This window comes from Carcharodon carcharias, chromosome 9, assembly GCF_017639515.1.
Source record: "Carcharodon carcharias isolate sCarCar2 chromosome 9, sCarCar2.pri, whole genome shotgun sequence".
Lineage (NCBI taxonomy): Eukaryota > Metazoa > Chordata > Chondrichthyes > Lamniformes > Lamnidae > Carcharodon > Carcharodon carcharias.
In genome coordinates this window covers 7,264,937-7,281,842 of record NC_054475.1, presented here as the reverse complement: position 1 = coordinate 7,281,842, position 16,906 = coordinate 7,264,937, and the positions used below count along the sequence as shown (strand labels likewise).

Below are 16,906 nucleotides of genomic sequence, written 5' to 3'. Positions count from 1 at the left end.
AGTCAATGTGGCACTTTGAAGGCAGGAAGGGATAAACCAGAGAACTATAGGCCAGTCAGTCTAACCTCAGTGGTGGGAAAACTATTGGAGAGGCAGGGATTAATCAAGGACCAGTCAGCATGGTTTTGTTAAGGGGAGGTCACGTCTGACCAATTTGATTGAATTTTTCGAAGAAGCGACCAGGTGTGTAGATGAGAGCAACTTGGACTTCAACAAGGCTTTTGATAAGGTCGCACATGGCAAGGTAAGAGCCCATGGGATCAAAGGCACTTTGGCAAACTGGATCCAGAATTGGCTGAGTGGCAGGAAGCAGAGGTTGATGGTCGAGGAATGTTTGTGTGACTGGATGCCTGTGTTCCAGTGGGGTTCCACAGGGATCAGTGTTGAGTCCCTTGCTGTTTGTGGTTTTTATAAACGATTTAGACTTGAACATAGGAGGGTTGATTAGTAAGTTCACAGATGACATGAAAATTGAAGGGTGGTAAATAGTGAGGAGGATAGCCTTAGATTACAGGAGGATATAGACGGGCTAGTTAGATGGGCTAATGGAATTTAAACCGCTAAGTGTGAGGTGATGCACTTGGACAGGACAAACAAGGCACGGAAATACATGATGAAAGGTAGGGCCCTAGGAAGTACCGAGGGTCAGGGGGACCTTGGTGTGTATGTCCACTGGTCCCTTAAGGTAACGGGTCAGGTAGATAAAGGTGGTTAAGAAGGCATATGGAATACTTGCCTTTATTAGCCAAGGCATAGAGTATAAGAGCAGGGACGTTATGCTGGAACTGTATAAAACGCTGGTTAGGCCACAGCTAGAGAATTGGGTGCAGTTCTGGAATCCGCATTATAGGAAAGATGTGATTGCGCTAGAGAGAGTACAGAGGAGATTTACCAGGGTGTTGCCTGGGCTGGGGAGTTAGTTATGAGGAGAGATTGAATAGACTAGGGTTATTTTCCCTGAAACAGAGGAGATTGAGGGGGAAATGATTAAGGTGTATAAAATTATGAGGGGCATAGATAGGGTAGACAGGAAGGAACTTTTCTCCTTGGTGGATGGATCAATAACCAGGGAGCATAGATTTAAGGTAAGGGGCAGGAGCTTTAGAGGGGATGAGAGGAAGATCTGACTCACAGCCTTGAAAAGGTGGTAGAGGCAGATACCCTTACAACATTTAACAAGTGTTTGGATGTGCACTTGTGATGTCATGGCATACAAGGCTATGGGCCTAGTGCTGGAAAATGGGATTAGAATAGTTAGGTGCTTGTTTGACCGGCGCAGACGCAATGGGCCAAAGGGCCTTTTTCTGTGCTGTAGGCCTCTGTGACTTTGAATACTACTTTTAAATTTAAACAGGTTCATTAGTTCATGATAATCTGGTTCACACAATCAACATTTCAATCAGTAAAACACAGTAAAATAGGTAGTGCCATGATCTTCCTGTCAAACTACAACCAGTCTATGAAAATCAACAAAGGCTCATTGTTTTATATAAAGACACTTCACACAGAAATGGATCTGCCTTGGCTGTTCTTGTTGCCCCATTTATATTGCAACAGATAATTTTAAATTACATAAGCTCTGATGTTTAAGAGTCATGACTAGCTTTCTGGCTAACTACCTTTAGAGCTGGGGAAGATCCATACAGGTCAAGTATTTGGCCCAGATGCAGGTGTGTAAAATAGTACTTATAATGGCAGCAGTTGTCACCATCGCTAACATGAGTGCCAGTGAAAAATATCAAGATGACATTGACAAGCAACAGCCTCATTTAACTTGCAGCACTGTTACTGGAGATAGGGCTGTTAGTCATGCTGATGCTGCAAAGTAAATGCTGTATCAGATTAACCATTGGCATAAAAATATTTCCAAAAACTGGAACTGGAATGAGAATGGTCTTCGTCCATCAACAGACAAAAATTACTAAGCGATGTCTGCATTAATCCCTCCAAAACTTCAGACTAGTCTGGCAAGCAAAGGTCTTAGGCTCTTTTGCTAACTAGCCAACATAAAACTCTACAAAGTAGAAAGTAGCTTTCCTGTATATCTATGTTAGAATCAATGTGGCTCAGTTAGCAACCCCCCAGCCTCTGGAGTTAGGTGGTTATTTATACAGCATTGTATAACCTGCTCAGGATGTTCCAAAGTATTTTACATCGTGATTCTTTTTACTGTACACACTTATGTAGCAAACACAGCAGCCAATGGATAGACTGAAAAGGTCCCACAAATGACCAATCAGATGAACTGAACAATTTTTGGTTTCGATCCAGGAACATTGGCTTGGAAATCAGGGAACATCCCTATTCACCTTCAGAAAATGTATGGGAGCAATTTTGCATACTTCTGTAAGGAGAAGGGATCATGGCTTAAACATTGAGGGAAAATTTTACAGCACCACCCCTCACCTCACCTCGGTGTGTTTTCAGCCAGCAGTTGGGTGGGGGGGGAGGTGGTTTGGCATGTAAAATAGTCGAGCAGGTGGGTAGTGCACCACCTCCCTGCCCACTCCTGACCCAGTCGCCATAACAGCAGGAGTGGGTAAGGAACCCGCTAGGCTGCCCACCCTTAGGCCTACTCTGGCCCCTAACCACCACTGCCATAATACACTGGGCAGTGGAAGCCAGGGAACAGCGAGAAGGCCGGTGGGGGGGGGAGGTCAGTAAGAGAGGTGGATCCTGTCGCATCGAGGGCAAAACCCCCGCCCAAGATTATACCTCCACTTTCTGCCTCCCCGCTTGGCCTCCAAAACCTGCACCCCCACCCTCTTCCCCCATCCCATGGATGCCCAATCCCTTCTTGCCCAAGAAACCCTGGACTCACCATATCCAGTGTCCATAGCACTTCTTCATAATTCTCCTTACAGTCTCAGCAGCATCCTCTACACTGACACTGCTGGACCTCCAAGAGCTGTCGGCCAATCTGACTGGCCAACAGCTCTCGAGGGCGAGACTTCCTTCCGTTAAGGGGCGGAGGTTTAAAGTCAGTCGGTTTGCAACCGGCTTTACTTCCAGGGAGCGTGAGCAGTACGCCCCCCAAAAAATTCAGCCCCTAAAGTAGTACACTTTGAATGAAATGTGGATAAAAAACCCTAGCAAGTAGTTTTACTAAAGTTTCAAACAGACTGCAGCCAGCTACAATAAACATCACAAGTAAAAGGCTTGATCATGCTCCAGGTTGAGACAAATAATTCAAGACTGCTCCAACTGCATCAAAGCTCAGTAAAGGCGATTACAGCAATTCAATCTATGTGGTGTGCAGAAAATAAATACCAAAAGGCGGCACAGAGGCTACTTTCATATCTTAATTTGGTAACGTGTTGTATAAACATAAGGAATAGGAGCAGGGGAATTCCATATGGCCCATCAGGACTGCACTGCCATTCAATAGGATCATGGCTGATCTTGGGTTTCATCTCCATCCCCCCGCCACCCTCCAAAGCTCTAGATTCAATGAGCATCCAAAATATCTATCTCAGCCTTAAATATATTCAATGATGGCATGTCTATATCCTTCCAAAGTTTCCCAATCCTGAAAATGAAGAAATTTCTCCTCATCTCAGTCCTAAACAATCAGCCCCTTATCCTGAAAGAGTGCCCCTTGTTCTAGAATGCTCAGCCAGGAGAAACAACCTCTCAATATCTACCGTGTCAAGCCCCTTCAATATCTCAAATGTTTCAATGAGATCACTTCCCATTCTTCTAAACTCAAGAGAATATAGGCCCACTTTACTCAAGCTCTCATCATAGGACAACCTTCTCACCCGAGGGCAAAGTCTAGTGAACCTTTGCTGTATTGCCTCCAATACAAGAATAGCCTACCTTAAACATGGAGACCAAAATTTCACACGTATCCTAAGTACGATCTCTGCAAAGTCCCATACAATTGTAACAAGACATCTTCATTCTTGTATTCCAATGCCCTTGCAATAAAGGCCAAGAAGTCATTTCCTAATTGCTTGTTGTCTGTGCATGCTAACATGGGTGTCCTTGTACAAGGAATCTCTGACCATCAATAGTTACAAGCCTTTTAAAAATATTCTTTTATTCTTACAATTAAAATGAATAACCTTACACTTCCCCACATTATCCTTCATCTACCACTTTGCTGCCCACTCACTTATCCTGTCTTTGCTGCCTATTTGTGTCCTCCTCATAGCTTGCATTTCCACCTAGCTTTGTATTGTCAGCAAATTTAGATATATTATTCTGTCTCTTCGTCTAAGTCATTAATATAGATTGTAAATCATTGAGGTCCCAGAACGGACCCTTGCAGCACTCTACTAGTCACACTAGCCGACTTGAAACGGCCCCTCTCTGCTTCCTGTCCATTAATCAATCCTCCATCCATGCTTGCATATCATCCCCCAACTCCATAGGCCCTTGTGTGGCACCTTATCAAATGCCTTTTGGCAATCCAAGTACACTACATCTAATGGTTTCCCTTTATCTCCCTATTATCTAGTTACATCCTCAGAAAAACTACGCTTTATTTTTAAGTGCATTGTTAAGGCTTCCTTAATAATAGATTCCAGCAATTTCCCGGTGACTGATGTCATGCTAACTGCCCGTCATTCCCTATTTTCTCTCTCCCTGCTTTCCTGAATAATGGTGTAACATTTGTTAACTTCCAATCGGGAAGTTGGGTCTGTTCCAGAATCTAGGGAATGCTGGAAAATGATATCCACCATCTCTGCAGCTAACTTTTTTAAAAACCTGGGATGTAGGTAATCAGGTCCTGGGAATGTCAGATTTTAATCACCTGAGTTTCTTCTGCCATTTCCTCATTCCCTATGATCATTTCTCCTGTCTCTGCTTCCAAGAGACCTAAGTTTGCTTTAGCTACTCTTTTCCTTTTTGTATACTTGTAAAAGCTCTGTTTGTTTTTATACTCCTGGCTAGTTTACTCTTATATTCTATTTTTATCCTTATCATAAACTTTTCGGTGGCCCTTTGGTGATTTCTAAAACACTCCCAATCCTCAGACGTACTATTTTTGCAACATTAAAGCTTCTTCTTTAATCAACTGGTATCCTAAACGTCCTTCATAAGCTCTTCCTTGCAGAGTTTTTGTTTTTTAAAGGAATGTATTTTTGTTGAACATTTTGAATTGTTTCTTTAAATGTTTCCCACTATTTATTTACTGCCATAGCTTTTAATCGATTTACCAAATCGACCTTAGCCAGCTCTCCCCTCATCCCTATGTAATTGGCTTTAAGATTCTTGCTTGTGATTAGGGTGCATCATTTTCAAACTTAATGTAGAATTCAATTGTGCAATAAGTCCTTGCTAAATGTTGCTTCACCCAACGTTGTTTTGATTTAATGTTACTAAAGCAGTGGCAGTAAATCTGTCTGATGTTGCCAGTTTCACTATAAAGTAGTTTGCCACAGACTTCCTCTTCTGTGGCCTGCCTGTGCACAAAACGTTTCCCACAGCACTTCCGCACTCGCCCCCAGTCCCTCTTCCCCCACCCTGTACTTGCCTCCAATGCTGTCCTCCGGTGCCCGGGGCTAGCAACCTACGCTGCCCGCTGGCACGCACCTCCAGGACCGCTACATTGCTCTATGGCCCACCTCCAACCCCCCCAGCACACACTCTCCGGCCCGCCTCTAGCTCCCCGATGCTGCTCTTCGGCCTGCCTCCACTACGCCCACCACCACCAACAACATTGCTCCCTGGCCTACCTCCCCACTGGCCTTGCCCCCCACCCTCTGTTTTTACCAGGGTCTGTTTTCAGCTGCTCTGCTCCTGACTCCCACCCTAATGGTAGAGGGTAGGCAGTGCAGAATTCCTGCAACCTCTGTCATGACATGGAGCCTGGCCAATCTAAAATTACTGAGGTGAGTGTAATTTTTAAAAGTTATACCATGTATTGTATGTTTTTTTTATATTTAATGATTTTTTAATGTGAAAGTTATTTCAGCTAGGAATTCACAGTATGGTACAGTATTTCAACTTGTACATTGTTGTGACAAATGTCTGAAAGAACCTACCACTGGCTTTAACATTGATTCCAATGGGAACCCATAATTCACTTAGTCAATTCACTTAAAGTAATGATTTTCAGGAACAAAGCCACAACTTTAGTGAGGACTCCCTGTATTATGATCACTATTTCTCAGTGAATCTTTTACTATGACATTACTAATTAACCCTGTCTCATTCAGAATACTAGATCTAAAATAGTTTTATCCATAGTTGGTTCCACAACATATTCCTCCAGGAATTTGTCACGAAAGCACTCTAGAAAGTCATCTTCCAGACGACCTTTGCCAATTTGATTGGTCCTGTCTATATGAAGATGACCTATTGTATTGCCTTTGTTACAAGCTCCAATAATTTCCTGCTTAATGCTCTGCCAGTGGTATAAATAATGTTGGGGGGGGGGGGGGGGGGGGGGGGGGGCTATAAACTACTCCTACTTGCATTTTCTGGCCCTTGTTATTCCTAATCTCCACCCATAATGATTCTAGTTCCTGATTTTCTGAGCTAAGATCCTTTCTCACTAACGTCCTTGTGTAATAAGGGCTACCCCTCCTCCTTTTGCATTCTGCTTGCCCTTTTGAAATGTCACGTACCTTGAAATATTTATTTCCCAACCTTGGTCACCTTGAAACCATGTCACTGCAATGGTGATTAGATCTAAATCTTTTACCTCTATTTGTATCACTAGCTCATCCATCTTATTGTAGATGCTCTGTGCATTCAGAGAAAGTGGCTTAATTTTTTTTCTTTTACTGCTATTTTCTACATGGACCTTACTCGCTGAAGCACTATTACCATTAAGCTCTGTCCCTTCCAAGCTTGCCTTGCATTACAAAGATAATATTACAAAGATAATATTGACATTAAAAAAGCCATACTCACTATGATGCAGAATCATTCAGCTGATATTCTCTGGATCTACCAAAACAAGCCTGAACACCACCATCCTGCCATAATCTTTTGATAACTCCTGCAAGTTCTGTTGTCATGATCCCTTCCTCTGTGGTTCCTGCTAGGACAAACAGCTGGCGGGCATCATCCTACACAAACAAAAGTGCTTTAGAGATTGGAAATTATATAAAAAAGGTATAATACTGTAAATTTAAACCAGTGAACACAGACTTTACTTTGTATTATTTAGCACAATATTTCATATACTATATCTGTCTGGAAAAATATTTTTGCCAAATTAAAATTAAATTTATTATGTGCAGTTGCAGGCCAAGAATTAAAAATTGAATTTGAGGTCAAAAATGGTTAACAACTAAAATTGCAATAAACAATGAACATGATCCAACATTTTTAAAAATCCAAACACACAAAGCTCTAATATTGAACCTATTGGTGTCAGTTATTTTCAACCTTCCTTCAGTTCCAGTATTCAACTCTAAAATATTGCGTAGTTTACAAATTTAGATCAGACCAAAAACTTCAAAAGGAAAAGATGAAATGGTCTTATCTTTAACTTTGGCATTGGCTGCAACCAAATAATTAATTTTAATGTTCATTCTCAAAGCAAGTGATGGTCAATGTTAGGCAATAGAACATTCCTAACATTATGAACAAACGTTTCCAGTACAAGAGCAATGCAGATCAGATGCAGGCCCTCCTCTCTCCAGTCTCTTCAAACATATTTCTAAAACATTAAGTCATTTCTTTAAAATGCCTTGGGACAGACTCAAATCACAACGCAAGTTAAAATTTGAATAGATTAACTAGCAGTCTTTAAAAATATAGCCAATCACAAAATAAATTTTTCAACAATGCTCTTAACAGCTTCTGTTACATTCATTAATAGAAGTATCATATCTTGCTGCAGTGTAGCAGTTCAATTTTAATTAAACTGAATCTGTTTGCAAAGTCTGCAATCTTTTTTTCATTTTTTTACAATTCTTCTTTAAGAGAAAACTATTGCCTGGATAATTAAATATCATCCATTGACTTTAACCAAAGGATCACGTAGGTAGATTCAAACATAATTGACATGTACTCACTGCTCTTATTGGGTCTCCAAAATCAACCTTCAACCGCCCCATGGCCCTGATTATAGCAATGATGGACTGAATTGTATTGCTATAAACCACTGCTTTATACTGTTTGCACTCCTCCTCCGAGTACCCATCCTCATGAATGATTCTGCAAGGTCACAGGCAAAAAAGAATTTATTAAAATTGCACTTCAGGAATGCAATGCTGAACTAATCTTGAGCTGAGGGCTAAAAAACTATACTTAATGTGAAACCATGTCCCACCACACTAAAAAGAAATTCCTGAATGAGATGAACTCCACAACAAGTACAATGGTCAACTTTACAGTGGTGTAGTTCTTACTTTCTGAATTAGCTCATCATAAACAAAAGCTAAATTAAGGTTAACTATAGGGCGAGTAAAAAGTGCACTCAATATCAAGAACTGCTTCCAGTCAGTAATTTGAAAACATGGTTATTTTTCTCCCCACAGTGATTCACCGTCTTGAATCTCTTTACTCAACATGTCAGCTCCGTAAATATCAGCAAATAATTCTAATGGACGTGGCATTGATTTGACTTCCTTTACAGCCCTGCAGTCTAACCTTGGAAAATAGCACTGCCTTGCCAGCAATGACATGTATAAACTTGCAATGTACTGGTGAGAGTTTGCTGAAATTCTGTTGGTGCTATTTCCCTGTCATGCAAAAACAATGATCACGTATGCATTTTGCAGAGGATTTCAATTGGAGCTGGCACTTTGAAAGGATCCAAACCCAGACCAAAGCAATTTTTGTTTCGAACAGCAGCTTTGTAAAGTACGAGAGTCGAATTGTTGCCCTATAGCAAAGCCAGAGGTTTCTCTCAAGTATCAAACTAGTTTTTATATTGTTTACTGCGACTTTAAGGGAATGAAATTCCATCAATAAGATGCATCTTGCAGTCAAACCTAGCTGTATGCTTATGTCTTTTTAACTCAAATAGCCCCAAGTAATTTGTCCACAGACCTAGTTACATACACAAAAGGTACCACTATAGTGATATAACAGAAACAAATGAGGTTTTATGCACCCTTATTTCTGCCTTCAGTAGTAGCTAAAATGGCAAATGTAAAAATATTTGTCTTGAAGCATTGAAAGGCAATCTGTAAATTTTGGCAAGGGTCACCTTGGACTGAATCCGAACCGGGCTCAAGAGGCGCACCAGTTTCCCTTACCCTACGAAAGACTGGACAGTAGTATGAAGATAGGTTAGAACAGTAAACTAGAATTTTTATTGTATTCTGCTAGTTTTATACATAGCGAGTAATTCATTTTTCACATTGTGTAACAATCAATATTACTCCCTTCCAAATTGAAGGATGAAAAAATGCAGAGAATACAAAGCTTCTCAACACAACATGGAGAAAGGTATCAAGAAGTGGATGACGTGGCCACAGTTCCACATTTAATCTAAACATACAATACAATAAAGGCCTACAATGAAGTGTGCATTAGCTTTCAAAATTCTCAAAGCAAGAAACCAAGGTCAAAACCAACAAAGATGTATAAGCTGTTTCAGACTCACTTCATTTGTTTTACAATGGTGCTTTTCCCAGATTCTCCAGCACCTGCAAGGAAAAATAAAATTGTAACTAATGTCACACCTCAGTACCTTCACACAACTTTGAATTACAAGAAGCATGCTTCATAAGCATGGTTTCAGCTAAACATGACACCACAAAATCTTCAACGCTGTCACATTTATGGATAATGATGTATGTCTGTTTCAGAATATGTCCAATGGTTCTATGAAAATGCTGTGGATTAGTCAAAGGTGGCAATAATAGCAGAAGCAATTAGAGTTAATAAACATCAAGTATCAAAACATCACTGATACAATTCTATTGAAAATCCTAAAGCTCAGGAAACAAAATTATATTTTGCAACACTTGGTTAGCATGCATTTAGATATAAACTGTAAAGACATCTTTAAATCCTGGGATTGTCACTGTTTCAAAAGTTATGTCTTCCCTCACAGCTGTAAATGCAATGTTCCCTCCCAGCCCGAGATGTGTATAAGGCATTAAAAGGTCAAGATTTTGCAGTCAATGGTGAACAAGCAGCACAAGTTATTTGTTAAACTTGCACTTGCCCTTAAACTTCCTAAAGGCTTATGCATTGGAAGTTCTTCTCAGATAACTATCAAAAAGTGCAGCACCCTTAGCAGGGCATTTGGGATGCCTGAACAGGGTACACAACTGAATCTTGTTAACTAGATTTAAGAACTGTTAATGAGCTGCACAAGTTTCAATCAGAAAGTGCCAGTTAGAGTATGTAATTCAATGTCAAATCAGGTACAGAAAACCAAACAGAAAGAGAAAGAAAGAGCAATGAACAAAATATAGAAAAAGTAAAAAATAAATAGTGTTTCAAAGAAGTCTCCAAAAATTATAATCTGAAGGAATGCGACTCGACACTTTTAGATTTCATTTTCAGTGCCAGAGAAGTTTTTTGGCCGTAATTAAGGCTTTATCATGCAGCTAAAAGTTTACTTAAACTGAAATGGACAAGCCCCAACCTTTTCCTGACATGTTTATTGTGTTTATCAGGTTAAGTACAGCAACTTCACAGTGTTCCTTGTATTTAATAGCGACTCCGTCAGCAAGATACCATTCTGGCACAGCTTTTGGACAAGCCAGGCACTTCGGGCAGTAACTTCTTGAAATATACACTTAACTCCACGTGTGCAGTCCCTGGAAGTTGCTATTAGCTTCACTGTTACTTCTACCGCAAGGTCTGGTTCAAGCGGTTTTTACAAAAGCATTCAAATGCATTTGGAAGCAATACAGGTTATTGAAATACAAACTTCAGTCTATTCTAACTGAATTTTTAATTTAGACTTGTTTCGAGCTGCATGGGTGCTGACCAGTAACAGCAAAAATGAAGTTAGCTGAATAACCATTAGCAAATGATTTGTTGCTTCCAAATACGTATCTTTTCCGCCATCTTTTATAAGTATGAGGTAGAAAAACTTGGATAACGCAATTGCCATTACAAGAAATACTACAAATCACACTGTTGAGGGGAGATGGGTGGGAATAGCAGTGTTGTTGAATTGGGTAGCCAGTTGTTAGATTTGATCGTTTTTCTTAACATTTAAATGGAGATGATAATCATCAGATTAGAATTCCTGCTTAGATAATGGACATAACCAATCATACTGAAATATTTTTTAAACATGACAAGATTATACATTCCTACCCATGCCCCAAGTTCTAGAATTCCCATCTAAACCTCTCCAGCCTACTCTCTTCCATTAAGCCATGATGGCTCAGTGGAACTTGAGTACAGAAAAAAAATTTCAGCCTACTCTCAATGCAGTAGCCAGGGAGTGCTGCAACATTAGAGGTGCTGTCTTTCGGATGGGTCAATAAACCAAGCCCCATCTGATCTGCTTTTCAAATGAAGGGTCATTGACTTGAAATTCTAATTGTTTCTCTCTCAACAGATGCTACCAGATCTGAACATTTCCAGCATTTTCTGGTTTTATCAGTCTGTTCTCTCAGAGATTCCAAAGCAATATTTGAAGAGTAGTAGGGGAGGACTTCCCAGTGTTCTGGTCAATACTTAACCCTAATAAACATCACTATAAAGGAATGTCTGGTTATTTTTATGCTTTTTGTGGGACCTTGCTGTGGACACATTTACTGCCACATTTTTACATGACAGCAGTGACTGTACTTCAAAGTACTTTGTTGGCTGTAAAGTGACTTGGGAACTCCTGAGTTTGAGAAAGGTGCTAAATAAATATAAGACTTCTTTTCTTTAAGATATACCACCTTGACAAAGCTTTTGGCCACCTGCTTTAATACCTCCTTACATAATTTGGTGTTAAATTTTGTTTTGTAACACTCCCACGAAACGCCTTGGGACATGTTACTATGTTAAAGGCACTACATAATTTTGTTCATGTTGTGAGGCACAAGCCAAAACCAACCGTTACAAGTGAATGCTGAATCATTTATATTACCTCCTTATTGCATATTTCAGTTACTGTTGACTGCAAAAATGTAGAACCTCTCAGCCAGGTTGCAATCATAATGAGCTTGACACCTGCTCTATGACTAGATGTCAACCCCAAGACCTTAATTTGGCCTGGTATCAACAGCCAAGTCCACCATTACTGGCCGTATCATCCTCAAAGCTTGCGGAAGGGACCGAGACCAGATAAAAGGCTAGTTTTCCACTTTATCACAGGAGATACAGACTATATGAAAAAAGCTTGGTCTTTTCAATTAGTTGCACTCCATTGTACAAATGCCCAAGTGTTTTGGATAAATGCTGGCCAGGAAACCTGTTGTTCTTTGAATTACACCATAGGACCTTTGACATTTTCTAGAGAGAGCACAGAGGGTGTCAGTTTACAGACTCACCTGAAAAACAGCACCCCCAACAGTGCTGCATTCCCTCAATACTAGTGTCAGTTTAGATTGTGCTCATGCTCTTGGAATGGGAAATGAACACACAACATTCTGAATCAAGAGACAAGAATGCTACTACTGAGCAATGGCTAAGCAGCAGGGATTTGGACTAATTTAAAGTGTAATGCCTCAAGCTTCTTCCCTACACTGTGTTCCCCCTTCAGCAAGGGGTGACTGAGGGTAGCGAGAAAGAAGGTCTATGCAGCTGTGTATCCAAATGAGGAGGAGGACTGCGTGAAAATCCCCCTGCTGCATGGCCTTCAGCCAACCTGTGGCTCAACCATATGCCAGGGCAAAGATTAGGAAAAGAGAGACTATGATCCGCCGTCCTGTGCTATCACATTAATTGACTGTTGTGAGGGAGCTGGGAGCTGGTCTACTTATATAACAACAGGAAATCAGCAACTTCGAGATGAAATTGCATTTTTATAGTGCATCAGGATATTCCTAAATGCTTTATAAGAAACAAGTCACTTCCAAAGCACAGTCAACCAATTTGGACACCATGAGCAAATTAATGAATGGTGCTGGGTCAGGGAAGAATGTTTTCCACTCTTCTAATATTGTTGAGATCTTTAACATAAACCAAAGTAGGCCAACGGGGGCCCTGGTTTAATGTTATAACAGAGAGGCAATACCTTCAACAATGTAACATTGCACTGAAATATCAGTCAAGACTGTATGCTCCTACCTGTAGTCAGACTTGAATGTAACTTAGAGGAAACAGTACCACCAACTGAAAAAAGCTATCAAAGTTCCTTCAGATGATACAACTAATCTAAAAATCAGAGCAATAAACATGCAGCTATGACCAAATGTCACTTTTTGGATATGGAATGCTGATATAAGACCAAAGGGTTACAAATAGATTGGTAGTGTATTCTCTTCCAGGAAAAAGTACCTATGACCCCCTTAACATATAGATGGGAAAAACAGTTTTACTTGAAAGACTTCTGGGTGGTCTGGAATCCACCTAGTTTCTCAGCACTGGCAGAAAAATGACCAAGTTCCTTATGCAATAACACTAGTGGTTTTTACGGGTAGGGTCTCCCCAGCCAGAGAGAATTGTTGCATGTCACACAATTGTCCATCCAATTTCATGTAGAGAACACTTACTAAAAATTGACCTTCTATCTAACATGTTTCATATTTATGCTGCAACGTATCTCGACACTATCTGGCTTAAGAATACTTAATAGCAGCTGAATGTTTTTTTTTGTCTAAAAGTTGGACATTTGTTCATATATGTATGCAGTGGCTTAATCAATTTTTAATCTACAGTACAGACATCCTAAACTTTTCCTTCTGCTATATTTAAATATGAATCCTGTACTGCTAAGTAAATATATCTGTGGATTAAAACACAAACCCAGTCCTCATAAGTTACAAAAGAAAACCAATTTAATCTCATCAGAACATTCTCATTTCTGAAGTATTCAGAAATCACAATCAATAATAGTTTCTTTTTGATATAAGTCAATTCAGAAAGATTTGTGCAATAATTCAGTAGGCTGGAATAAACCAAATGGATAGGATTCCATGTTTAAAATCACTTTAAAAATCCACAATTTAATATCTTTAAACAGCTGCTTAGAAAGTACTTTAAAACTATAATTTTATTAACATTGGTGGGTCCACTCTTTTCAAATCAGAGCTCTAAATAATCCTATCAAGCTTTCTTCACAATAACATCTAGGCCTTTACCTAAATCCTACATTTGGTGATTCATGTTGCAAAAATATATTTAGATGCTGGAGAATATTCTGGCTAAGCTTTTCACTGAATCCTTCTGCCGAAGTTTGCGGTCTTAACATATTAAAACCATATTATGAATGTAAAAAAAACATTGGCTTACTTTATACATGGCTGCCATTTTAAAGTTCAGAATATATGAACAAGTCCACAGTGATGACAGGGTGGAACTCTGATTTTCAGTTATACCCAAATTGACAGTAAAATCCAAAGTAATGGGTACCGTAAGACTTCCAGATATTTTTCTTTTGTTAAAATCATAAATACCAAGATGCATGTGGCAAAAAATACAAAATTACATCAAGATGTGAAGAACAGATCACAATACTTTCAGATCACTTTGCAGCAGACAAATGTGAATAAAAACTAGGTCACTAATTGAGTATTTTTTAAAAAAAATTCACATTGACAATCAGGAACCTAGTAGACATTATTCCAGTTTTTGAATACCACTTTTTTTTAAGTGCAGCCATATAAAATGCCACTGAGTCTAAAACATCATATTAATATTTAGATCCTGTGTAAAACAATTTTAACTTTAATTCAACGATCAGTATTTAGGCATCTTTTAGCATGGAGAAAATTTATATGAAATTTAAAACTGCAGAATGCATTGGAAGCCAAGGTATGGTAATGTACTGGTCATGTTACTGAACTAGTAGTTCACAGGGCTGAACTAATAATTCAGAGAATGAGTTCAAACCAAAAATAGCAAGATGAGATTTTTTATTTTAAAACTGGAAATAAAAATCTGGTATTATTAAAAGTGACCATGAACTCTATCTGAATATAGGAAGTGTATGTATAGTGTAGTCGTTTGCCACCCAGTGAAGCTACCATATAGTCCAGGAAGGAAATTTGCCTCTATGAGTATTCTAGGCTTGTGAAGGGGCATAAACAGAAGAAATAGTCTCTCTCTGTTCATCATCCAAACCATTCATAATTTTAAAAATTATCATTTAGGCTTCATTGAAGTGAAAATAATAGTATCGCAAGCCTCTCTTCAACAATAGCATCCCATTTCAGACATCCTGTCAAATGAATATTGCATTATTTTCTATAACGAGGCACTAAAAACTACAATATTCAGACTGTGAACTATACAACGTATTGTATGAATTTACAAATACTTTACAAGTGCGCTCAAAGCTTTCATTCATAAACTAGTAAAGGGGAGAATAGAATATGAATGCAAACTAGCAAAAAAAAACAAAAATGTACTTTGAAAGCTTCTATAGGTGTGTAAAAAGGAAGCGTTCGGCTAAGACAAATGTGGGTCCATTACAGGTAGTCAGGAGAATTCATAATGGGGAACAGAAATGGCAGAGAATGATTACTGTGTGTCTGTTTTCACTGAGGAAAATACAAGAAATCTCCTTGATTTAGAGATCCAAGGGACTAGGGAGAATGAGCAGTTGAAGGAAATTTGTACAAGAAAGAAGGTTGTATTGGAGTAACTAATGGGTTGAAAGTTGATAAGTCTCTGGAAGCTGATATTCTGCATCCTAGTGTTGAAAGAGGTTGCTATAGAGAGAGTGAGTGTATTGGCAATCATTTTCCAAAATGCTATAGACTCTGGAATGGTTCCTGAAGATTGGAAGATAGCAAATGTCACCCCACCATTTAAGAAGGGAGGGAGAGAGAAACAGGCAACTGCAGGCCTGTTAGCTTTACATCAGTCATAGGGAAAATGCTAGTATCTATTATAAAGGATGTGATAGATGGATACTTGGATAATCGTGATCTGATTGGACATAGTCACTGGACTTGGTCAGCATGAATTTCCGAATGGGAAATGGAGTTTTTTGAGGATGTTACTAACAAGATTTATAGAGAGTTGATGGATGTAGTATTCTTATATTTCCAGAAGGCTTTTGATAGTCCCCCACAGGAGGTTGATTAGCAAAATAAAAGCACATGGGATAAGAGGCAATACACCAGCATGGAAAAAGGATTGGCTAATGGGCAGAAAAGCAGAGAGTAGGAATAAACAGGTCATTCTCACATTGGCAGGCTGTAACTAGTGGGATACCACAAGGATCAATACTTGCGGCCCCAGCTGTTCACAATATATATCAAAGTGGGGGCCAAATGTAATATTTCCAAGTTCGCAGATGGTACAAAAGGAGGTGGGAATGTGTGTTGTCAGGAAGATGTAAAGTGGTTACAGGAGGATTTGGACAGACTTAGTGAGTGGGCAAAAACATGGCAGATGGCATATGATGTGTAAAAATGTGAGGTTATCCACTTTGATAGAAGGAACAGGTGTGCAGAGTATTTCCTAAATGGTAAGAGATTAGAAAGTGTAGATGCACAAAGGGACCCGGGTGTCCTTGTCCATAAGTCACTGAAAGTTAACATGCAGGTGCAGCAGGCAATTAGGAAGACTAATGGAACGTTAGTCTTTATCGCAAGAGGGTCAAAGTAAAGTAGTAATGAAGTCTTGCTTCAGTTGTATAGAAACTTGGTTAGACTGCACCTGGAGTAGTGTGTGCAGCTTTGGTCCCCTTACCTCAGAAAGGAGATTATTGCATAGAGGGAGTGCAACAAAGGTTCACCAGACTAGTCCCAGGGATGGCAGGACTGTCTTATGAAGAGAGATTGAGAAAGCTGGGCCTGCATTCTCTAGAATTTCGAAGAATGAGAGGTGATCTCATTGAAATCTACAAAATACTTAAAGGAATAGACAGGGTAGATGCAGGTAAGAAGTTTCCCCTGGTTGGGGAGTCTAGAACCGGGGG

The 16,906-nt window shown here is 39.5% G+C and overlaps 1 protein-coding gene across 1 annotated transcript in view; it reads right to left on the bottom strand.

The window, feature by feature from the left end:
- LOC121282145 (guanine nucleotide-binding protein G(i) subunit alpha-3-like) overlaps nucleotides 1-16,906 on the bottom strand; it is a 56,496-nt gene that overhangs the window by 19,260 nt on the left and 20,330 nt on the right. Inside the window, exons 2-4 of the mRNA XM_041195656.1 lie at nucleotides 9,518-9,560; nucleotides 7,980-8,121; nucleotides 6,868-7,025 (exon numbers count right to left, since the gene is read on the bottom strand). Of these exons, the coding sequence (XP_041051590.1) occupies nucleotides 6,868-7,025; nucleotides 7,980-8,121; nucleotides 9,518-9,560 (343 nt within the window). The remainder of the gene's footprint in view (nucleotides 1-6,867; nucleotides 7,026-7,979; nucleotides 8,122-9,517; nucleotides 9,561-16,906) is intronic.